Here is a 26,202-nt window from a genome sequence, read left to right as displayed (position 1 = left end):
CTCCTTGCGCCTCTTGCTCCCAGCTCCTCACACTCGCACCACAAACTGAAGAGAGCTCCTTTTTAAAACCCAGGTGCCCTGGTTAGCCTGCCTTAATTGATTCTAGCAGCTCCTTCTTAATTGGCTCCAGGTGTCCTAATTAGCTGCATTAACTAGTTCTAGCAGGTTCCTGATTACTCTAGTGCAGCCCCTGCTCTGGTCACTCAGGGAACAGAAAACTACTCATCCAGTGACCAGTATATTTGCCCTCTACCAGACTCCTGTACCCCACTGGTCTGGGTCTGTCACAATACATAGACATAAAATGTAAAAACTTAAGTATCTTAGAAACAGTTGTTTTAATTGTCATATTTGAATTCAGCACATCAAAATACATAATAAATAGCACATTTTATCTCTGAAGCAGACAACTTCTCAAAAATTGTAGACCAGTGTAATGTGCTTTTTTTGGGGAGGACCTATGGAGGGAGTGAACAGCATTTTACCTTGATCTTTCACCAGAAAATTGGTAGTAACGAGGGGTGGGACCTGCCCTCTAACTCCAGTGATGAATGGCTCTGATCCACGGTTATTTCTGTCATCTTCAATTACTTGGATCTAGAATGGAAAGCAGCATGTTAGCCACAGCAGGCTCCATTTCATGAAGACACGGATGGGGGAACATAGAATCTGCAGTTACAAAGCAGTCAGACAGGGATTGGGACAAACATTACTATCTCTAAGAACTGAGACGCCTAGACATAGTTTAAACTTTACCAAGCAGTCAGCTCTTATTGTTTACAAATTGGGAATAAAACAAGAGATGGGTTTATTTCAACAACAAAAACCAACATATTTTAACCCCCCTTCCCAGTTTTCTATTTTAATTATTTTGAAGATTGGCATATTTTACATTTTAAGATCTGATCTGGACTCACTTAAAGCAAAATTTGGCCCATGAAAATAATTTCTAACAGTATTCTGCTCTTTACTGCTCCCCAGTATACTCTGTTGCAACTACAATCACAGCCAGATCTCTCTGGCAGCTTTGTTATAGATTCCAAATATCTTTCAGCTTGCACTTCCTTTTTTGTCTGCTTTTTCTTTCTGAGCTGTTAAGTTCCCGGTATTTTCACAAAGTGAAGCTGTTCCACTGTATATCTGATTAGACTCTGACCTAAAATAATCTGAACACTTCTACATAGTGCTCACTCGAGTTCATACTTTGAGCTTTTGGGACCGAGGCCAGTCTGCAACTCAGACTGTTACAGATCATTCAAGCTGAGCTCGACAGGATGGTAACAGTGTTAAATCCACTAGTTACCGTGATAAACGTGTTTAAAAGAATATGTCTAATTAGAGATTATGCATTATGAAGTTCAACAGCACTTTTGGATTAAACGTATCCACTGAACTCTGCCACAGAATGGGAGAGTTTAGTCTAGAAAGGGTTAGCCCTTGCAATACTTTTTCAGTACCTATGCCAAATCCAGTTTAAGCATTAATCTAGCACTGATCCTACTGAACAATCCATTCCCCCCAAATTATATCCCTCAATTTGCAACCTATTTTAACATGCAGAGTGTTATACAGCAGAGTTCTTGTTACCCTTATACAGTACATGTTCTAAATTGTGCAAGTGGAATGCTCAACCACAGAATCAGACTGTGACCATTCCAGGAAAAATCTTCTCAAAACTCTACAGATTAGCTGAAGTTGGTGTCATCACTGATTAGATATGAGTCATGTGACCAACTTTAACCAATCACCAGTAAAGCAAAAATGATATTGGGGTAACAGAAAATTTAATCCACCATTTTCCTCCAATCCAAAGGTAGATACTTTTCATTTTAAAAAGATTCTCAAGGCACATTTCTAATTTAAAAATTTAACATTTTAATTTTTAACAGTGGTGTAGGATCACAGATAATGAAAGAATGTTTATAGCTCCACATCCCTCAGAGGAAGTCTGCTAAGGGATTCAGACGAGGAATTAATGTAAAAACAGAACAGTTACTTCAAAAGTGAGACAATTCATCAAACACTGCTCAAGAATAAACAGTAACCAAATTCAGCTTACACAGGTAGAAAAGGAACAAACTGTGTGTACTTGTCATGCATATGGTATGCAGAAAGAGTATGTGTAACTACTCATATTGCATTTTTCGTGTTATAGATGTTCCAATTGGAATCTGATATAGGTAGGTATTTTGCTTTTAAAAGTCAGACAATGTGGAGGGGAGACATTCTTCATAATCTGCTTCCAAACTGCTGTCCACTTTCTATTGCCCCTTATTTCATGACATAGGAAGTGATTTAATGACCAGTCCCCATGTGGTGTTTATTTTATTCATTTTGATGAGGTAAGCAGAAAGGGATGGGAAAGAAGGATAAACGATTAACACTGAAGGGTTAGTAAGGTGAAGCTTATGCTGCAAACATGCACAGGTGGTCACCAACACACAGATGACAGAAGACAGACACCGCACTTACTGGGCTAGGAATTGCATCTGGGTCTATTCTGTGCCTGGGTTTCTGCTGGGGTGGCAGCTCACTGAGTTGCTTTTTTTTTTTTTTTTTTAAAGTAACAGAGTGCCACAAAAAGAAAAACAAAGAGTAATAAAACAAAAAGTAACAGTGTTACTTCTCTCTGCCAAAATGTATAGCACTGGAGTTAGATATATTCATTTGTACAATCATGCAACAAGAGGAAAAGAACACATCTGCTTCCATACTACACAGTTATCCCAGAATCTGTCTTGCCATTGAACTGTTCTTGGGTTCTGAACATTATGTTGGCAGAGACAATGACTCACATGCTTGTTTTGCTAGAATTTGGGGATTTATGCTTTGAGAACATGCTGCAATGGAGGCACTTGATGCAAGTTTCTTGAGATTTAATTTAGTGAAAGAGGAGAGAAGCAAGCAAAGGTATTAAAATGCCCCCATTCCTTCCAAAAAGCAAGTCCTAAAACACACACACACACACACACAGAATCAAAAACCAGAAAAGCCTAGGACTTCAATACCATTAGTTAGATCAGGTGGTAACATGAAGCCAGATTAAAGGCAGGTATAAAATTAAAGTAGTGACTAAAACCATTGCCCTGAAAAAGTTTGTCAGCATCAGAAGCAATTGTGGTCTTTGGAAACACCAACTCAGCAGAATCAGGAGGAGTGGAGGATGAGCCTAAAAGGCTAGTGGTAGGAATTATGAGGGACTGCCATTTCACACTGTTGCTTGTTCTTCAACAAAAAAACTTCAAAAACAGATTCCAATGAGAAACTGCAGAACTGGAACTAATTTGCAAACCGGACACCATCAAATTAGGCTTGAATAAAGACTGGGAGTGGATGGGTCACTACAAAAACTAATTTCCCCCTGCTGATACTCTCACCTTTTTGTCAACTGTTTAAAATGGGCCACCTTGATTACTTGGCCTCATTAGCACTACAAAAATGATTTCCACCCCTTCTTGTCAACTGTTGAGAACAGGCCACTTCCACTTTAATTGAATTGGCTCGTTAGCACTGACCCCCCACTTGGTAAGGCAACTCCCATCTTTTCAAATGCTGTGTATTTATACCTCCCTACTGTATTTTCCACTCCATGCATCTGATGAAGTAGGTTTTAGCCCACGAAAGCTCATGCCCAAATAAATTTGTTAGTCTCTAAGGTGCCACAAGGACTCCTCATTGTTTTTTCTGATACAGACTAACACGGCTACCACTCAAACCAGTCCCCTGCCTGCTTTTTGGAACCTCCCCTCTGTAGAGGATTAAAATTCGAGAAATAGCTCATCCTTCAACTACTAGTGTCTCACGATTCTGCATAGAATGCTCTTGGCAACAGAGTTAACTAGCTGCTTTGAAGTTACATCTAGAGGGACAGGAAAGACGACACCCTTATGGCCCATACCTTAAATAAGCAAAATATCAGCAGAGCTGGATTAACTGCTATGGTGCTATATATTCAATCAGTTCCTGTCAGGATTGCGTAACAGTACACTTGTAATGAATGGCCCACCATACCATAAACAAGCTCTCCAGGTCTCCTCAAATTGAACCATCATTGATTTCTAACTCAATTGTTTATATCCCTCTTAGAAGCTGGGTAATCTCTGTGTCAGACAGAATTAATGCAGTTTTGGGACCTGCGTCAGTCAGTCAACTGTTTCGGACCGAGACATGGAACTTATTTTGTTCTATCAGTGACGTGGGAGATTTTCAGAATTCAGGTGACAATTCCCACAGGACATTTGATTACTTTTAAGTAAGGCAGGTCATGTGTTGTGCCTAAATCTGCAGATGTAGGCCCTTTCAAAGAGTCACTAACAGAAACATCAGCACACAACGATCAAAGTCTGTTTAGGGGGAGTGACAATATGTACTACTTTGACATATTAGTGTTCACTTGAAATACCCCCATACTTCTGCTTTTGGGTTAACAAGCTTGTAGTCTAACCAGAGTCCTCAAGAGAGGGGATGAAGGTTGCTTCTGAGGAATTCTCCCCTTCCCACATGCTAACATGGAACAAAGCAGCACCCTGAAAATTAGTGCTATAAATTCAGAATTTACAATGCCATAGGGCTAATGAGCAGTAGCAAAACTGTACTTATATAGCAGCTTCCATCCAAAGTCCCAATATTCTTTACAAACAGAATACAAATTCTTTTCTCAATGACTGTCTGAGGCAGGTAAGTATCCCATTTTTACAGATAGAGAAACAAAGGGAGAGAGAGGCTCAGTAATGTGTTCAAGACCACACGGAATCAAGGACAGAGTTGGGAACTGAACTCAGATGTCCTACACCCAGTTCCATGCTCTAATCACTAGACAATACTGCTTCTGGTAAACCAGAGGTTATATTCTCAGAACCATCGTTCACGGGCAGAAGTATGAAGAACAAAGTCAACAGATATAGCATTGGGACCTGTTTTTGGCATCCGTCAGTTTGATTTATACGAAGATGTTTTATGGGGAAGTTCATGTTGGTCAGAACTGAATTAACTTACAGGGCTAGGAATGGAGTCTGGATCCAAGCGTTTTGGCGGGGGAGGTGGTGCAGGTTGACTCCCGTAATTTGGTGTTCCTGGATAAGCGCCGCCATAGTTTGGTTGTGGGCCCCTAACCTGTCCAAAGGAACCTGAAAAAGAAACAAAAAAATGAAAGCATATCTAATTGTTCTGTATTTGTACAGCACCTTGCACAACAGCGTCCTGGGTCTGTGACTAGGGCTCCCTGGAGCTACTTTAATACAAATAATACTAAACACTTCCTTTCTTAACCAATTTTTCTAGTCATCTTAATCCAAAAATGGACAGCTACCTGCCCTTCAAGTAATTAGGATCAAAGAGATTTATCAAAATTCTTCAGTTGTAACATGTCTCTCTAGCAGAGTAGTCCAGATTTAATAGTGATTTAAGTAATCCATTGTTGGAATCTGTTTCAGAAATGGGAAGAACTGGTCCTTTACCTACTCCCTTAATGGGTTAGATCTGCATTAAAGCCTCTATGAAAACACAGGCTATGCTGCAGATCTGGCTAATATAGATTATGACCGAAGCAGTCCGGTACCCCATACTGCACCAACAAAATAAAGAAATACTGACAGAAATGTGTCAGACAGCTTTTGTGTTGCCTGAGATTAGCAGAGATTAAAACTCTACTTTTCTAATTTGTTTAGTTTTTAAATTGCATGTATTTATTTCACTTTGCTTTACACTTTATTAATGGAAATGCCTGGGGTGGTACACGGTTGTATCAGCTGCAAAAGACACAGAAGGCAGTATACAGGTAGATAGCTATGTATCTGCCACAATTCTCTTACAAAACGGATAGTTCTGCCCAGCAGTGTTCTTAAATATTTAGGCCATGTCTACACTACCACTTATGTTGGCAAAATTTGTGTCAGTCAGGAATCTGGAACCCCCCCCCCCCCCCCCCCCCCCTGACATGTTTCACCAGCATAAGGGGTAGTGTGTACAGCGCTATGTCAGTCGGCGAGCTTCACCCGCTGACATAGCTACCGCAGCTCATTGGGGGTGGTTTTATTATGTCGATGGGAGAGCTCTCTCCCGCCGGCATAGAGTGGTTACACAAGCAATCTTACAGCAGCACAGCTGCATCAGTACAGCTGTGCCCGCTGTAAGCTCACTAGTGTAGACATAGCCTAAGTGACATGGTCAATAATTCACCTAGCCGATTGTAAAATGCTGCAGGGAACGTCTTCCTGATCCTTGCAGCTAGTTATCAACATTAAGGGTCACAATCATTTAGCAGAAAATGTAATAGATATTAATGAATTCATCCTCAACACCCCTGCAATGAAGAAGAGTACTTCAAAGGGAGAAACAAATTCAAAGGGATAAATTAACCTGATCACAGAGAGAACTTCAGTCAGGGTTAGAACTCAGGCGCACCTCGCTCTAAAACCCATGATCAGCAACTATACCACTCTACAATGCAGTGATCAACAGCAGGCAACGTAACAGGATGAGAACTGTAGATCTTATGTTTGAATACTTCTTTTCATTAGTTCTAAATTTACTGCTCTTTAGTTCACCAAGGCAGACAAATCAAGGCATAAGGAGATGGAAGAAAGAAGTAATAAGTGGGAAAGTAGAAATCCATTCTCAACATGTTACGAATCTTTCCATAAACATGCAGGGTGTGCGCATTTTAATCCCCAAGCACCGATATTTAATTTTTGTAAATTCCCTACTTCTGAATATAGGAGAAAGCAAATGTCAACTTTACCAACCAAAGCACAAGATATTTAATTTGAATTGGAAACTCTTCAGGGCAGGGAACCATATTTTATTCTTGTAAAGAACAATGCAAACATATGGTGCTAAACAGAGAAGCCCTCTACACCAATATTCCACACAAAGATGGACTACAAGCTATCAGGAACAGTATCCCTGATAATGTCACAGCTAACCTGGTGGCTGAACTTTGTGATTTTGTCCTCACCCACAACTATTTCACATTTGCGGACAATATATACCTTCAAGTCAGCGGCACTGCTATGGGTACCCGCATGGCCCCACAATATGCCAACATTTTTATGGCTGACTTAGAACAACGCTTCCTTAGCTCTCGTCCCCTAACGCCCCTACTCTCCTTGCGCTACATTGATGACATCATCATCTGGACCCATGGAAAAGAAGCCCTTGAGGAATTTCACCATGATTTCAATAATTTCCATCCCACCATCAACCTCAGCCTAGATCAATCCACACAAGCGGTCCATTTCCTGGACACTACTGTGCTAATAAGCGATGGTCACATAAATACCACCCTATACCGGAAACCTACTGACCGCTACACTTACCTACATGCCTCCAGCTTCCATCCAGGACACACTACACGATCCACTGTCTACAGCCAAGCTCTAAGATATAACCGCATTTGCTCCAATCCCTCAGATAGAGACAAGCACCTACAAGATCTCTATCAAGCATTCTTAAAACTACAATACCCACCTGCTGAAGTGAAAAAACAGATTGACAGAGCCAGACGAGTACCCAGAAGTCACCTCCTACAAGACAGGCCCAACAAAGAAAATAACAGAACACCACTAGCTGTCACCTTCAGCCCCCAACTAAAACCTCTCCAGCGCATCATCAGAGATCTACAACCTATCCTGAAAGATGATCCTTTACTCTCACAGATCTTGGGAGACAGACCTGTCCTCGCTTACAGACAACCCCCCAACCTAAAGCAAATACTCACCAGCAACCACACATCACTGAACAAAACCACTAACCCAGGAACCTATCCTTGTAACAAACCCCGATGCCAACTCTGTCCACATATCTATTCAAGTGACATCATCATAGGACCTAATCACATCAGCCATACCATCAGAGGCTCGTTCACCTGCACATCTACCAATGTGATATATGCCATCATGTGCCAGCAATGCCCCTCTGCCATGTACATTGGCCAAACCAGACAGTCTCTACGCAAAAGAATTAATGGACACAAATCTGACATCAGGAATCATAATACTCAAAAACCAGTGGGAGAACACTTTAACCTGTCTGGTCATTCAGCGACAGACCTGCGGGTGGCTATATTACAACAGAAAAACTTCAAAAACAGACTCCAAGGAGAGACTGCTGAGTTGGAATTGATATGCAAACTAGAGGATTGAATAAGGACTGGGAATGGCTGTGCCATTACAAACATTGAATCTATCTCCCCTTGTAAGTATTCTGATACTTCTTATCAAACTGTCTATACTGGGCTATCTTGATTATCACTTCAAAAGTTTTTTTTCTCTTACTTAATTGGCCTCTCAGAGTTGGTAAGACAACTCCCACCTGTTCATGCTCTCTGTATGTGTGTATATATATCTCCTCAATATATGTTCCATTCTATATGCATCCGAAGAAGTGGGCCGTAGTCCACGAAAGCTTATGCTCTAATAAATTGTTATTCTCTAAGGTGCCACAAGTATTCCTGTTCTTTTTATGGTGCTAAACAGTAAGCAATTCTTTTGTACCAATGCAAGCCAGAATAAATTTTTTCTAATTCAGTTTAACCCAGTTAGCACCTACATTGACCAAGAAGCATGGAGTAAACACTAAATCTCCATTAGGGATACATCCACCAGGGGTGATCTCAGGACTCTCCTCAAACTCTGAACAAGCTACAGGGAACACTAGATAAAAAAATGCAGCCAAGAGACCAACAGAGACAAATCAGGAACCAGACCACTCTTGCACCTAAAACTCAGACAATGAATCCATACTCTCCTGCAGTGCAGAAAGATCATAAAATCATAGAAGATTAGGGTTGGAAGAGACCTCAGGAGGTCATCCAGTCTAACCCCCGCTCAAAGCAGGACCAACCCCAACTAAGTCATCCCAGCCAGGGTTTTGTCAAGGCAGCCTTAAAAACCTCCAAGGATGGAGATTCCACCACCTCACTAGGTAACCCATTCCAGTGCTTCACCACCCTCCTGGTGAAACAGTGTTTCCTAAAATCCAACCTTGACCTCCCTCACTGCAACTTGAGACCATTACTCCTTGTTCTGTCATCTGCCACCACTGAGAACAGCCTAGTTCCATCCTCTTTGGAACCCACCTACAGGTACTTGAAGGCTGCTATCAAATCCCCCCTCACTTTTCTCTTCTGCAGACTAAATAAGCCCAGTTCCCTCAGCCTCTCCTCGTAAGTCATGTGCCCCAGCCCCCTAATCATTTTTGTTACCCTCCGCTGGACTCTCTCCAATTTGTCCACATCCCTTCTGTAGGGGGGGGGGGGGGACGAAAACTGGACGCAATACTCCAGATGGGGCCTCACCAGTGCCGAATAGAGGGAATAATCACTTCCTTCAATCTGCTGGCAATGCTCCTACTAATGCAGCCCAATATGCCATTAGCCTTCTTGGCAATAAGGGCACACTGTTGACTCACATCCAGCTTCTCGTCCACTGTAATCCCCAGGTCCTTTTCTGTAGAACTGCTGCTTAGCCAGTCAGTCCCCAGCCTGTAGCAGTGCATGGGATTCTTCTGTCCTAAGTGCAAGATTCTGCATTGTCCTTGTTGAAGCTCATCAGATTTCTTTTGGCCCAATCCTCCAATTTGTCTAGGTGACTCTGGACCCGACCCCTACCCTCCAGCATATCTACCTCTCTCCACAGTTTAGTGTCATCCATGAACTTGCTGAGGGTGCAATCCACCCCATCATCCAGATCATTAATGAAGATATTGAACAGAACCGGCCCCAGGACAGACCGCAGGGGCACTCTGCTTGATACCAGCTGCCAACTAAACATTGAGCCATAAATCACTACCCATTGGGCCCGATGATCTAGCCAGCTTTCTATCCACCTTATAGTCCATTCATCCAATCCATACTTTTTTAACTTGCTGGCAAGAATACTGTGGGAGACCGTATCAAAAACTTTGCTAAAGTCAAGATATATCACATCCACTGCTTTCCCCATATCCACAGACCCAGTTATCTCATCATAGAAGGCAATCAGGCTGGTCAGCCATGACTTGTCCATGGTGAATCCATGTTGACTGTTCCTGATCACCTTCCTCTCCTCCAAGTGCTTCAAAATGGATATCTTGAGGACCGGCTCCATGAATTTTCCAGGAACTGAGGTGAGGCTAACTGGTCTCTAGTTCCCCAGATTCTCCTTCTCTTTTTTAAAGGATAAGCACTATGTCTGCCTTTTTCAAATCGTGGGGACCTTCCCCAGTTGCCACGGGTTTTCAAAGATAATGGCCAGTGGCTCTGCAATCGTATCAGCCAATTCCCTCATCACCCTCGGATTCATTAAGCTGGACCCATGGACTTGTGCATGTCCAGCTTTTCTAAATAGTCCTTAACCTGTTCTTTCACCACTGAGGACTGCTCACCTCCTCCCTATACTGTGCTGCCCAGTGCAGCAGTCTGAGAGCTGACCTTGTCTGCGAAGATTGAGGCAAAAAAAGCAGTGAGTACTTCAGCTTTTTCCACATTAAACTGTCACGAGGTTGCCTCCCGCATTCAGTAAGGGTCCCACACTTTCCCTGATCATCATCTTGTTGCAAACATACCTGTAGAATCCCTTCTTGTTACCCTTCACATCCCTTGCTAGCTGCAACTCCAACTGTGCTTTGGCCTTCCTGATTATACCCCTGCATGCTCGCGCAATATTTTTATACTCCTCCCTAGTCATCTGTCCAAGTTTCCACTTCTTGTAAGTTTCCTTTTTGTGTTTAAGCTCACTGAAGATCCTGCCTTGTACCTACCTAATGCATTTGGAAAAAAGACATTCTCTTCCTTCAAGAGGACAGTAATTCCTTCCTGATGACTGCAACTCAGTAACCAATACCACTAGTTCGCTCCGACTGCACATTACCTTACATCAAGTATAGAAGGAGCAACGGGATGACTTACCATTCTGCTGCATTTGGTATCCTGACTGGGAAGGATGTGTGGGAGGAGGTGGTCCCTGAAGGCCAGTCATTGCAGGCCCTGACATGGATGGATGAGGTGGTGGTGAGGACACATGATTAGGCTGGGATGTTGGTAATCCAGTTAGAGCCTGTCCAGGTAACTGTGAGCCTTGCATTGTTGAAGGTCTTGGGGCCCCAGTGGTAGGAGGGTAACTGGAAGGTCCAATCCCTGTGGAGCAGGGAGGTGGGACAAAACCAGGGGCTTGAGGGAGGCGCTGGGCTGACAGTGGTGGACCAGAAAAAGCAGGTTGCGCCAGGGAAAGACCCTGAGACAGGCTGGTAGGAGGCAATCCATGGGTCATGGTAACAGGAGGGGGTCCTTGGCTTGAAGAGTAAGATGTGTAGAGACCAGATCCTGTAGCAGTAAAGCTTCCTGAGGTTGGAGGAACGGATGTTGGGGGACCTGACAAGCAGAAAAGTTATTGCCATTATTTGCTTTCACAAAGACAAAAAACACCTGAGTTAAGAGAGCACAAACAAAATCCACACCCTCTAACCTACCTTGATCTCTACCTCAAACTACACTCTGCTCTTAAATCCAGACAAAAACCTTCAATGAAAGCCCTTCTGAAACTAGGGTCGGAGAGGCTGAGGAAGATGAAGTTCCTAAAGAGTTCCTGAATCACGATCACGCTTCCCCCCACCTCCCAATGATCTTTGATTCCAGGAACATCTGTAATTCATTTTGTGCTGTTTAACATAGTGAGTCTTTTCATTAATGTGAAGGCCATTTTGCAGTGGGCAAAGCCAGATTGAAAAGCTACAATGAACTTTATCTCCTACCATTGATCCTTCTCCTTGTAAGGCTATGTCTACATAACAGGCCTTACAGCGGCACAGCTGTACTGCTGTAAAGTCTCCCATGTAGCCATTCTTTGCCAGCAAGAGAGCTCTCCTACCAGCATAATTAATCCACTCCTAACAAGCGGTGTTAGCTATATCGGCAGGAGAGCCTCTCCTGCTGACATAGCGCTGTCCACACCAGCACTTTTGTTAGTGAAACTTATGTCGGTCAGGGGGTGTTTTTTTCAGAGCCCTGATCGACAAAATTTTTACCGACAAAAGTGCTAGTGTAGACAAAGCCTAACAATGCAAGACAGATGATATCCTTAATGCAAATGTCCTGTCTTTTTTCTGTGTACCAAAATATGTTACTATCTAGAGGTAATTACACCATACTATTTATAGTGGGAAATTTGAGAAAGATATTACCCTAAGTGTGTACAGTAGAATTTGTATACTTAAATCCCACTTGTTTTTCTCCTAAAAATAGGAAGTGTGATTACGCTATAGTACAGAATAGGCTTAGCAAAATTAATTGTGTTAACTAAAACAATTCAAGTGCAATAAAAATGTTTACACACAGAGAAGACCTAGTTTCACTGCAATTTCCAACCTTCTGTATAAAGGCAATGTCTTGCCAACTACAGTAGCAGGAATGACAACACAGAAAGGATGCTCAGGTTCAGCGTTTTCTTCTGTAGAAGTCTTCTGATGTTTATTTAGTTTACAAAGCCCCATGAAACCCTTCAGTGCAGGACAATACAGTCTTTCATCCACTTATTGTTCACACAGGTTCAGTGCTCTGTACCTTTGGTAGCTCCAACAGGCTTCCCCCCCCCTCACTTTTTTAGACCAGGCTCCTGCCCAGCATCAATGTATGTAGAATCTGCAACAGCTGGCTGAGAAAATGGTCTATTTCTGTAGTTCACATCCAACTAGTGTAGCTGAACAGTAGAACCAGTTACACTTTTCTTTCTCGGTTCCTGCAATCCATTCCCAGGATCACCACATGTCACAGGCTCAGTGCTAAGCTTTCTCAAGTAACTTCCTATCACTATAAGATCTACCTGTATACTACCATGACACTCAATGTCCAGAAAACACCATCTCTTATTGGAAGAGGGTCACTGCCATACAAAAATGGCTCCACTACCAAAATACGAACACAGAGCGAAAACAATTATACATACACAACCCTATGTGCCAAAATAACTCACCATAGCCCAGTCCAGCTGGGGGAGGAGCAGAGGTTGAACTGCCTATCTGCATTCCTGCCATGTGATTGGTCAGTTGCTGCGCACTGGTTGGCGGAGGGCCATATTGCTGGAAGGTAGCTGGTTGGCTAACAGGTGTGGGTGCAGTGCCTGGTATGAATGGCTGAGATGCAGAGGGCCTGTGAGGGGAGAGAAGGAAAGAATACAAATGTTATTAAGAGTGCCCTGTTATGTGAGGAATGACAGTTTTCCATGCTTTACAAACTGTTTGACTGTTCCAACACACACCTTGGTTTCAAGTTCTCACAAAACCCTGAGAACTATGCAGTACATGAAGTCTGAAGTACAATTAGTTTCTGCACATCCTTTAATATTCTGTAACAATTCTGCTATCAAAAATCCAGTGTTTCTTGCAATATAAATACTCATAGATTCACCTCACCAAACACTGTGCTTTTGTTTTTTCCCATGTTAGGCACAGCACTGTCCTAGAAGTATTGCTGCAGTGTAGTGGCATAGTAGCAGTGCTCTGCACTGCCAACTGGGATACCTGCCTTGTACTTCTCAGTCTCACCCCCCAGTTAGTTTGAGGCTGGAAGAGCTGTCAAGCTAGGGTGGATCAGCCATTCTGGAGGGCGAGTGAGAAAAGGAAGTGCTTAGTGTCAATCAATGGAGACTATTACAGCCAATTAAAAGAAATGATGTCCGACTCCAAAAAGGATCCATGCCCAGCCATCCTCTAAAACCTACTGGCATGACAGAGGGGCCCTTGGCTGGAGAATCCTCTGAATTCCAAAGGGTCACAAAGAAGCCAGAAGGGATATTTAAAAAGTTACTCCCACAAGGATGCAGACAGTGAAGTTTCAAACAGAAGGATGATGAGCTCGAGCTAAGACAGAAATTAATGCTACTGTAAGAATATAAACATACAGAAACTGAACAGAGTATTAGAGTCTTAAAACGCCTGATGTTATATGATTACTACAACCTAAGATTTTTGAGGGGAAGTTTTTGAACAGATTAATAGTTAGTAACTACTGACAACCACTGTGCCCACTATACTGTAGTGTCTATGTCTACCACTGAGGTCTTTCTAGAAGCTTTCCAGATGCAAAGATTCAGACTGTGTAGCAAATTCTCCCTACTGTGAAATGTTACATATACTTATTGCATTATAATAGGGGAAGACTCTTCCTACGATCAATACTTAAAATCCTCCTAGGAAAAAAAATAACTAACTTTAGGTCCCGCACAAAGCAGCGTATTCCCCTTCCACACAGGAAGGATTTAAAGACAATAAAAACAGGTTATAAAAGCCAAAGATAAACAGTTTTACTGTGGCAGAAATGATTGCTTAATACAGTGGTCACCAACCGGTCAATCGCCATCGACTGGTCGATCCTGGGGACTCTCCCAGTCAATCGCGATCACCAGCGGTGCAGCTGGGCTGACGCTCGGCCCTACACCACTCCCGGAAGCACTGTCCCCACAGCTCCCATTGCCAGGGAACTGTGACCAATGAGAGCTGAGGGGGCAGTGCCAGCAGAGAGGGGCATCATGCAGCGCACCGTGCCACCGACCCCCTCCCCAGGGGCGTGTTGTCCCATTCTGGGAGCAGCGCAGGGCCAGGGCAGGCAAGAAGCCTGCCTTGGCCTTGCTGCGCCACCGATTGGGAGCCACCCGCAGTAAGTGCCACCCTGTGGGAGGCTACACCCCAACCCCCAGCCCCCTCCCGGAACCAGCACCCCATACCCCCCCTCCTGCACCCCGAACCCACTCCTGCACCCCAGCCCTGAGCCCCATTCCAGAACCAGCACCCCACACCTCCTCCTGCACCCCAACACTCTGCCCCAGCCCAGACCCCCCTCCTGCACCCAAACTCCCTCCCAGACCTTGCACCCCTCACCCCCTCCTGCACCCCAATCCCCTGCCCCAGGCTCAGCTTGGAGCCCCCTCTCACACTGCAAACCCCTCTGCCCCAACCCAGAGCCCGCACACCCTCCCAAACCCCAACACCCTTCCCCAGCCCGGTGAAAGTGAGTGAGGGTGGGGAAGAGCGAGCAAGCACCGGGGAGGAGGTGTGGCGGGAAATGCAGTGAGCGGGGCCTTGGGGAAGTGGCAGGATAGATCCTGGATTGCCCTTAAATTTAAAAAGTGATCTTGGGCATAAAAAGGTTGGAGACCACTAGCTTAATAAAATAAAGGGTGGGGGGAGGGAAGAGAGTTACTCCATAAAGCTCAGTGACTCAAATCTGATTGATTCAAAGTTTGGACCCCTTCCTACTCACCTATATTTTAAGCACATGAAATTCTTTAAATATGGTCTGCACCCAAGTGTCAATGTTCTCACCTAAAAAACCCAAAGACAACAGCCCTGCGCTCATGAGCAACTCTGACATAGCTAACAAGAGCAGAATGTTTCAGGAACTAACAGAGTTTCAAGCTCATGAGATATTATTCTAAAGGAATTTAAAAAAAGGGGGGGGGGAGGAGAAGGGGTTTCTAGCCTGATTTTCAAAGTGGCTGAGAGAACTCCCCGGCCACACTGATGCCAAAGAAACTGGGTATGCTCAGAACCTCTGAGAAGTCTGCTCATTGAGTTTCACTGATGTTTTGATTATATTCCTTTCCCTTTTACATTGTTTCACAAGTGGCAGTAAGACAAAAAAAAATCTGAAGCCACTTCAAAATCTCTTTGCTACCTAAAGCACAAGTTAAGAGACCATAAGTATTTTTGCCCTTCTTTGGGGGGGCGAGGCGGGAGGAAAGTAGTATTGTGCTCTAGTAGCTTGATAGATTTAAGGTGGCCGAAGCCTTTCCTATGACTTGCTCTTCTCATAAGTACCTTTGCATCTGGACTGCTGAAGTTGCAATCCCATTCTGCACATCTCCTTGCCCAAACTGACTATACACTGGCTGGCCAGCAGGAACAGGTGCACCAGAGGTTGGTAGGGGAGCTCCAGACGTAGGGGGAGCTCTTAATGTACCTAGGGATACACAGAGAGAAATATTAATTGCATAGATTACCTCACAGAAATCTACCAGCACTGACCAGGTACCCAAAACTAAGGGAAACAAGAATCCGTATGCAAGAGGAGATTAATGATTTGTGATCAAAGGCAGTATCTACACTGACCTTTCACCATTGCTGAAGCATCAATGCAGCTCCATTTATAGCAACAGTGAAAGCCCTAGCATGAACAGGCTGCCAGCACTTTTAGCCACAGTGTTGTCTACCTCCACTCAGAAGAGGTCTAGATGATATTCGGTTAAGTCTCAGCAGTGGAAGTTCACCAGTGGTAGCAATGACCAAAGAGTCAGCTAAAGACAAGGCCCAAATGTCCATCATCCTTACAGTAACAGTGGTGTGACCCCCTTTATGCTAGTGGCTAAATTATTTTCAAACCCAAGTAAGGGAAGTGGTCAGGTGGGATCTTATGTCAACATTGGGTCACTTTCCCCGTACGCACTGGCAGATGAAAAGCATTTGCTGGAACCATTTACAAAATTGTTTCCTGGCACTATATTTTTTGTAATATAACTGGGAACAACATGTCTAAATTGAAGTTTTTGGAGACTGTGAATAGTGGTTAACAGACTTAGTCTCATATTTGTTAGATCAAACTGTTTCAGTTGCAGTGTGGACATAACTGTGCAGTGAAATTAAGTCTGTCTTCCTTATCAGTCCCCCAGCACATAGGGCAATGCCAAAGAAGTGCTTTCAGTGTCTACTTCCAAAACAGAATGCACAAGCATAGATTTGGTATGATCACATTGACAAACACACTTATGGATACTTAGTAGCACAATCAAGACAACTAGCCATAAAAAACGTGTATTTGTATTATTATACATATGACTAGATGCAGATGACTTAAAACATAAAATTGCTATATCATATTGGACCACTAGTGGTATCCCGACAGTGGCCAGTACCAGATATTTCATAGTATGCTGCTAGTATCCCCATAATGGAGTTATGAAATAAACTGCCATAGGGGAAGCTATTTTTCAATCCCAGGAAGTTGGTTTTTTGCACACAATCAAGATGGGCTTATATTCATACATTTTATTCTGCCTATATAAGCATGGTCTTATTTTAATTTACTATGCACCTGACCTCAGAGATAGCATGGAATAAGTTATATGAGCTAATTATGCCTTATGTGAACAAGTTTTTCCCCTTTATAAGTTTTAAATTAATTGCCAAAATCTCACTGAATGCCCTATTTGCCTTGCCTCACAATACCAAGAACAAGGGGACATTTAAATTTACTTTATACCATTCGTTTTTTATATACCTCCAATAAGTCACATCTCATTTGTCTCCTCTCTAAACTAAACAATCCTAATACTTTTCATCTTTTCTTCCCATACAGAAGTCCCTCCAGACCTCTAATCGTTTGAGTTGCTCATTTGAGCCCCTTCTATTTCTGCTATATCTTTTTTTGAGATGGGTGACTATTGGCACTTAATTTCATTTAAGAAACTTTAAGGCATTTTTGGGGTCTCCTTCCCATAATGAAACAGCCTCCTTGCAAAACTGTTAGGAATTGTGGGATACAACCTTACCGTGGGTCTATCCCAGGCATCTGAAAAGCATATCTAGACTGATTCCTAGAAGGGGATAGTGAGACTGCTCTAATGTTAGCATAGTCTAAAATGCATAAACACATGAATGAAATGTTCAAAGGTGATTTAACTTTGTTGACAGAACTCAGAGTCTCTTGCAAATACATCAACGCTAGTTATGAATGCATTTCTTTAATCATTTCCTTGCAATTGCTCCAAGAAATCACTGGAAAATATTTACTTTAAAATTGCTGCTGGCCAATATTACCTGGAAATATTAGTGTCACCGCTAAAGCCCCTCTGTCCACCTTTATCCTCAGCTAAAGACATTGCCCTTTTGCAGTGCAGACCCCATTGGGCCATTTCATTTACCATCTACACTATCCTGAGACTAAAGATACTTTGACAAAAATCTCAATCTCTCTTTATAGTGAAATTGTTTTAGTGGAGCAGCCGTGTTAGTCTGTATCCGCAAAAAGATACAGACTAACACGGCTGCTACTCTGAAACTTGTTTTAGTGGGTTAGCCCCAATTTTGACCTCATAGTGCCCTAAACTAACAGGATAGACAAACATAGCTGTAGTTCAGTCTAAATCAGGCAATCTTCAGGAATTTCTACTAAGATTCTTTCTTTATACGCTGTGTGTGTTTCTGGAGGGCTGCCAGGGAGTAGAACAGTGAGGATACCATCAACCTGCAACTGAGTAGCAAAGTGCATATTCACTACTTCCTTGAAACAAAACGCTCAGATCAAATGTGAACATAAAAGATTTCACAGAGACACTTAGCAGAGAAACTATTTTTTGCTGTATGGACAGCAGGACGCCAACATCACAAACACTCCCACACAGAAGACTCCATTTACCTATGAAGTTAGGTGCAAGAGTAGGAGTGTCAGAGTTGAGAGAAACAGGAGAGCCCTTCGAAGGGAACCCCAAGGAAGAAAAGTAACCTGGAAAGACAAAACACACCAGCAAGTAAAGCCTGAGAGACAGTACTCAGAGGTGAACTCGACAATGCCAGCTGAAGTCAGTTTGCTTTAGAGCAGAGAAACCCATAGAGATGTAGCATGGCTCTATTTGTTATACCCCACAAATCCTGAAATATTCCCTATACACTGCTACTCCATATTACTATTCTATTGTATAGAAAATGTACTACTAATGGGCAACATCTAACCATTGTAGATAGTACAGGCTTAACCAGTATTGAGCCTGGTCAACAACAAGTATTCTAGCAGCAACATGGAATTCAGAGAACTCTATAGGACTGCTTTTCCCAGGAAAAACCTTGTCAGAAAAGCAACTATCTCCTATGAAACATTCATACAAGCTCAGCCCACGGTAGGTTTATTCCACATTTCACTAACAAAACATAAGAATGGCCATACTGGGTCAGACCAAACGTCCATCTAGCCCAGTATCCTGTCTACCGACAGTGGCCAATGCCAGGTGCCCCAGAGGGAGTGAACCAACAGGCAATGATTAAGTGATCTCTCTCCTACCATCCATCTCCACCCTCTGACAAACAGAGGCTAGGGACACCCTTCCTTACCCATCCTGGCTAATATTCATTAACAGACTTAACACCATTTATTTATCCAGTTCTCTTTTAAACGCTGTTATAGTCCTAACCTTCACAACCTCCTCAGTCAGGGAGTTCCACAAGTTGGAAGTTCTTCTTCACACAGCGCACAGTCTTATTTGTTTTAAACCTGCTGCCCATTAATTTCATTTGGTGGCCCCTAGTTCTTGTATTATGGGAACAAGTAAATAACTTTTCCTTATTTACTTTCTCTACATCACTCATGATTTTATATACCTCTATCATATCCCCCCTTAGTCTCCTCTTTTCCAAACTGAAAAGTCCTAGCCTCTTTAATCTCTCCTAATATGGGACCCGTTCCAAACCCCTAATCATTTTAGTTGCCCTTCTCTGAACCTTTTCTACTGCCAATATCTCTTTTTTGAGATGAGGAGACCACACCTGTACGCAGTATTCAAGATATGGGCATACCATGGATTTATATAAAGGCAATAAAATACACTCTGTCTTATTTTCTATCCCCTTTTTAATGATTCCTAATATCTGGTTTGCTTTTTAGACCAACGCTGCACGCTGCATGGACGTCTTCACAGAACTATCCACGATGACTCCAAGTTCTTTTTCCTGATTTGTTGAAGCGAAATTAGCCCCCCCATCATATTGTATGTATAGTTCGGGTAATTTCTTCCAATGTGCATTACTTTACATTTATCCACATTAAATTTCATTTGCCATTTTGTTGCCCAATCACTTAGTTTTTTGTGAGATCTACAGATGCCGATTTAAAGGACAGGTTATAAACCATAGTTAATAGTTCTGCAACTTCACATTTGAGTTCTTTCAGAACTCTTCAGTGAATGCCATCTGGTCCCGGTGACTTGTTACTGTTAAGTTTATCAATTAATTCCAAAATCTCCTCTAGCGACACCTCAATCTGTGACAATTCCTCACATCTGTCACCTGCAAAAACCAGCTCAGGTTTGGGAATCTCCCTAACATCGTCAGCCGTAAAGACTGAAGCAAAGAATCCATTTAGTTTCTCCGCAATGACTTTATCGTCTTTAAGTGCTCCTTTTGTATCTCCATGGTCCAGGGGCCCGCTGGTTGTTTAGCAGGCTTCCTGCTTCTGATGTACTTAAAAAACATTTTGTTATTACCTTTTGAGTTTTTGGCTAGCCATTCTTCAAACTCCTCTTTGGCTTTTCTTATTACATTTTTACACTTAATTAGGTAGTATTTATGTTCCTTTCTATTTACCTCACTAGGATTTGACTTCCACTTTTTAAAAGATGCCTTTTTATCTCTCACTGCTTCTTTTACATGGTTGTTAAGCCACGGTGGCTCTTTTCTTTTAGTTTTTACTGTGTTTTTTAATTTGGGGTATACATTTAAGTTGGGCCTCTATTATGGTGTCTTTGAAAAGCGTCCATGCAGCTTGCAGGGATTTCACTTTAGTCACTGTACCTTTTAGTTTCTGTTTAACTAACCCCCTCATTTTTGCATAGTTCCCCTTTTTGAAATTAAATGCCACAGTGTTGGGCTGTTGAGGTGTTCTTCCCAGCACAGGGATGTTAAATGTTATTATATTATGGTCACTATTTCCAAGCAGTCCTGATATAGTTACCTCTTGGACCAGTTCCTGCACTCCACTCAGGACTAAATCGAGAGTTGCCTCTCCCCTTGTGGGTTCCCGTACCAGCTGCTCCAAGAAACAGTCATTTAAAGTATCGAGAAATTTTGTCTCTGCATTTGGTCCTGAGGTGACATGCTCCCAGGCAATATGGTGATAATTGAAATCCCCCACTATTATTGAGTTCTTAATTCTGATAGCCTCTCTATTAGCATTTCTTCGTCACTATCACTGTCCTGGTCAGGTGGTCGATAATAGATCCCTAATGTTATATTCTTATTACAGCATGAAATTACTATCCATAGAGATTCTATGGAACATGTGGATTCACTTAAGATTTTTTACTTAATTTGATTCTACATTTTCTTTCACATATATTGCCACCCCCCACGACCTGTTCTGGCCTTCCGATATATTTTGTACCCTGGGAATGATTTTGTCCCATTGATTGTCCTCAGTCCACCAGGTTTCTGTGATGCCTATTATATCAATATCCTCCTTTATCACGAGGCACTCTAGTTCACCCATCTTATTATTTAGATGTCTAGCATTTATATAGAAGCACTTTAAAAAATTATCACTGTTTATTTGTCTGCCCTTTTCTGATGTGTCCGATTCTTTATGTGAATGTTTCTTGTCTGATCTGGCCCCTAGATTATCCTCTTCCATCCTCTCCTCCTGACTAAAACCTAGAGAATCTCTATAACTAGACTCTCCTCTAAGAGAAGTCTCTGTTCGATCCATGTGCTCCTCTACAGCAGTCGGCTTTTCCCCGTCTCTTAGTTTAAAAACTGCTCTGCAACCTTTTCAATGTTAAGTTCCAGCAGTCTGGTTCCACTTTGGTTTAGGTAGAGCCCATCTCTCCTGTATAGGCTCCCCCATCCCAAAAGTTTCCCCAGTTCCTCTCTACACCATTGTCTCATTCACGCATTGAGACTCTGAAGCTCTGCCTGCCTACCTGGCCCTGCGCGTGGAACTGGGAGCATTTCTGAGAATGCCACCATAGAAGTCCTGTATTTCAGTCTCTTCCCTAGCAGACTAAATTTGGCCTCCAGGACGTCTCTTCTACCCTTCCCTATGTCATTGGTACCTACCTGTACCACAACCACCGGCTCCTCCCCAGCACTACACATAAGTCTATCTAGAAGCCTCAAGAGATCCGCAACCTTCGCACCAGGCAGGCAAGTCACCATACGGTTCTCCTGGTCATCACAAACCCAGCTATCTATGTTTCTAATGATTTAATCTCCCATTACTAACACCTGCCTTTTCCTAGTGACTGGAGTTCCCTCCCCTGGAGAGGCAACCTCAGTGCAAGAGGATATCCCAACACCATCTGGAAGGAGGGTCCCAAATATGGGAAGGTTTCCCTCTGCTCCCGTTGACTGCTCTACTTTCCTGGACCTTTCATCCTCCTCAACAGCACAGGGGCTGTCTGACCGGAGGTGGGACAATTCTACAGTGTCCCAGAAAGCCTCATCAACATACCTCGCTGCTCCCCCTTAGCTCCTCCAATTCCGCCACCCTGGCCTCCAAAGCCAGTACGCAGTCTCTGAGGGCCAAGAGCTCATTACACTGAATGCACATATACGCCACCTGCCCATAGGGCAGGTAATCAGACATGCTGCACTCAGCACAATAAACTGGGTAGCCCCCACTCTGCTGCTGGGCTTCTGCCTGCATTCTCTCCTACAGCTACCTAAGTTAATGAAAGGGTATTGTTTAAATCAAGAAGTTTTGAATATAGTTAGTTTACAGGTTTTAAAGAACAGCAAGTGAACCTTACCCCCTTCCCACTCCTCTTCCAAACTCCCTTGCAAAACTCCCTGGTCACTTGCTCATTGCTTTATAAAGGCCTGGCCTTCTTGATAGCCCCGCCCACTGACTAAGGCTCAGCCAATTAACAAAGTCTTCTAGCTTTCAAACCTTACTTTGAAGCTCACAGTACTTCACCCAGCCACAGCACACAGTCCCCAAGGGTCCTGTATTTGCTCCTCCTTCACCTGGAGAACTCCCTTGCAAAACTCTCTGTTAGCAGCCCTGTTCGCAAAAGCCTAAACAAGAACTAGCTATTGCTCAGTCAATAGTGTGACATCATGTCTTTATCCCACTTACAGTGAAAACTAGTGGCATGGCACCTCTTCTACTCTGCTACCAACTGGGACTATCACTACTATAAAAGTCAGATCAGAAAATGGGATTTCTCCTCTAAAAGCACGGCATAGCAGCCACCTTTTTTAGATCCCTCGCTGTTTTTTAAATGTAGTCTCAACTGCAATTCTGAAGCTACATGGTGCTAAATTTCTGCCAGCCCCTTACGATTCTGGACTGGCCTATACATCATGCAGAGCAAATGAATCCTACCACCATTACGTGAGATACACCTTTATATGTGATAGGGAGGAGAAGAGATGGCCAGACAGCTGGCCAAAAAAAGGAAGAATGAGAGAAGGAAGTTGGCCAGCTCCAGAAGGTGATGCAAGCAGCAGAGCAAGGGAGAAGTTGCTGGGAAAACCACCCCACCTCTTGAATCCTTTTAAAGTTGCCTGCATTTAAAGTAATATATATGGCTGCACGTTTATCAGGTCCCTGATAATATAATACCAAGTAAAAAATTTGATGAAGTACTTAACCCTCAGCTGAAGTTTCAGGAATATATGTCAGTGTCAGTAGTTTCATGTTCCTCAGACTAAGGATCCATTCATCTAATTTAAATTCACTGTAACTTCATCTGTCCTCCCCTGATGCTGTGTTGCTTGTCTCCCTCCATTTCCCATGTCTGGCAGTCATAGGAACAAATGTCCACTTCTGGATGTTATGTTAATACTCAGAGCATCCTACATTTCTTCTCTCCTCCTCCCCAGTCACATACAAGCTTTTTAAAAGAGCTAGTCAATTTCATGCCAGTGAGAAGTGCTCGACTGATAGTTCCAGGGACCAAAGCCTTTAATCTATCTGCAAAAGTTGTACAGTACACACAATCAGGTAATTCAAGCATCCTTCACACTATCCCACTAATATGCTTCCACTATAACCTGAGAGAACCACCTCTAAGCATGACATGAAAAGTAGACCCTGTGCCCCATTTAATCACTGGTCTTATCTTTACTGTAAAAATGGTATTTTGGGATGTGAGCCTCTGTCCACTGGGAACAGGTCAGACCAAACTCATTGCACTTCAACCAACCAACAGCCATCACTATTGACCTGAGCTGGTTTTGTTCTGGTGATCTAGAGGCAAAAAGGTTCATATCCCATTGCCACCAATTTACTGAGGCATTCAGGATCTTAGATTTTTGCAAATAGTATTTCAGCTACATCTGTAATTGAGCAGTGTTTTATTGCTAGTGCAACCAAAACAGAACTCAGAGGAAAGGGGTAAAAATAAAAACAGCCACTCGTCTTGAAAAGAGAAGTACTTTCATGCCTTACAATCACTGTAGTATCAGACAGGAAGCCACTTGGCAGTTTCATTTCATAGACATCAAAAGGAGTGAACAGAAAATATGTTATCTTTCCCAGAACTAACTTCCAGACACTGATTACAGTAAAAAGTCAAACATTAAACTTTCCATAATGGTCCCTAAAGAAAATTTGAACTACTGTCATCTTAGTAGAAGTGATTTAAATCATGCACACAATGTGTTACACTATTAAAAGGTGAAGGGCTGAAGGCTGTGATGGTGATATCATATTAAGTACCTATGCCCAGAGTGACACAGAATTTTAGCCCTAGGAATCCAACTCTTTACAGACATTAAAAGGTAATATTTTCAAATTGTTTTATGAAAAGCAAATTAAAAACATGAAATTTAAGCTTCATTTCTTATTCAGTTTCTTCACCTCTATCATACTATACCTCTATCTCGATATAATGCTGTCCTTGGGAGCCAAAAAATCTTAATGTGTTATAGGTAAAACTGCGTTATATCGAACTTGCTTTGATCCGCTAGAGTACACAGCCCCCCCCGAGCACTGCTTTATCGCGTTATATCAGAATTCGTGTTATATCGGGGTAGAGGTGTATATAGCAGAGTTGCTCTTTAGTTGCTTACCTGCTGACACTGAATTATTTTGTTACAACAGCATTTGTTTTGAAGATGGAGAAAAACATTAGATCTGCCTTGCAAACAGATGCAAAATAAAAGCAGAACTAATTTTGACTATCATTAACAGTATCCATTTAAACTGGTAACATTTATTTATTACACATATGGCCACAGTATTACCAGTCATTTCACCAACACTATCACAGATCGCATGCCCTCATCTTTCAGGAGCAAGAGTGATCCATGGGTTTTTTCTGCAGATGAATATGGACCTGCCTCAGTCACATGGCCTGTTATCAGTCTATTACTGCCCTCAATCCAAGCTTAGCATGGAAACTGTCCTGTGCATTCTTGCTCCTGGACCACATGAGGGGGGAACTATAGGGAACAAGCTGCCATTGGGCCTTCTCAACAATTAATTTGTGGGCTACTAAAAAAGTTTAAGTCCTAGTGAGCTGGTCAAATGGCTTCTATGCCACCAAATGATAAGCAACACTGTGAGGCTGCACCACAAGAAAACCCACTTTTTACCTTGACTTCTGAAGAGTTAGCATACAGTACTGTTCATATTAAAGAGAAGTTATACCATAAAATATTAATTTAGCTAACAGTAGGCCATCAGCTCTGGAAAAGCATTCCCAATGCACTCAAACTCACAGGCTATTTTAAGTTGCTAAGTCTTGATTAAGAGTACCTTGTGGAGGGGCTGGCTGCTGATATCCTGGCAGCGGACCATTGTAAGCGCCATACTGAGAATGATGAACTCCAGGCATTTGCTGCCCTCCATAACCAGACTGTTGGTATCCCTGATATCCAGGCTGAGGCTGCCCATAAGGAAGCCCTGTGTGAGCTTGCTGGTTTACACTCATTGTGTTCACATCCCCAAACTAGTCTCACCTGCAAGGAGAGGAAAAAAGAACACAATTAGAAAACAATAGTCCAAAAAGGATCCCTTGCTATGAAAGCTGCTGAGCGGGAGCTGGCCTGCTAGTAACCGTGAGATGCTAGAGAATAGGGTTACCATTCGTCCGGATTCCCCCGGACATGTCCGGCTTTTTTCAGTTAAAAATAGCGTCCGGGGGGAATTTGTCAATGTCTGGACTTCCCCCCCCCGCAGAGCGTGCGGGGCTTACAGGGCAGCCAGCCGGATGGTGCCACTCGCACGGGGCTCCGACAGCCAAAGCCCTTCCTCCACTTCCCCCCTCCTCTCTCCTGCAACTTGACACCACTCCCCTCCTCTCCCTCCCTCCCTCCCCCCGCCCTGCATTCACAGATCGCAGGCCGTCGCCTCGGCCTCCGGCAGTCTGGAGCTCCGACCCTGCTCCCCTCCCCCACTGTCGAGCGCGCTGCTCTGCAGCACCGTAAGGGGGCCGGGGGTCAGAGAAGCGGCAGGGAGGTTCGGGGGGGGGGGGGGAGTCAAGAGACAGGGAGCAGGGGGAGGGTTGGATGGGTCAGGAGTTCGGG

At 43.1% G+C, this 26,202-nt stretch overlaps 1 protein-coding gene across 1 annotated transcript in view; it reads right to left on the bottom strand.

Moving 5' to 3' along the window:
- Positions 1 to 414: 414 nt before the first annotated feature.
- Positions 415 to 26,202, bottom strand: part of LOC117880074 (protein transport protein Sec24C-like) — a 39,485-nt gene continuing 13,697 nt past the window's right edge. The window contains exons 2-8 of the mRNA XM_034775784.1: positions 25,433 to 25,635; positions 18,380 to 18,466; positions 15,787 to 15,928; positions 12,945 to 13,120; positions 10,886 to 11,347; positions 4,996 to 5,126; positions 415 to 597 (exon numbers count right to left, since the gene is read on the bottom strand). Coding sequence (XP_034631675.1) covers positions 415 to 597; positions 4,996 to 5,126; positions 10,886 to 11,347; positions 12,945 to 13,120; positions 15,787 to 15,928; positions 18,380 to 18,466; positions 25,433 to 25,607 — 1,356 coding nt within the window. The 5' untranslated portion in view covers positions 25,608 to 25,635. The remainder of the gene's footprint in view (positions 598 to 4,995; positions 5,127 to 10,885; positions 11,348 to 12,944; positions 13,121 to 15,786; positions 15,929 to 18,379; positions 18,467 to 25,432; positions 25,636 to 26,202) is intronic.

Source organism: Trachemys scripta, chromosome 7 (assembly GCF_013100865.1).
Source record: "Trachemys scripta elegans isolate TJP31775 chromosome 7, CAS_Tse_1.0, whole genome shotgun sequence".
NCBI classification, from domain to species: Eukaryota; Metazoa; Chordata; order Testudines; family Emydidae; genus Trachemys; species Trachemys scripta.
The sequence above is the reverse complement of the archived record's forward strand: the minus strand, read 5'-3'. Positions and strand labels throughout refer to the sequence as shown.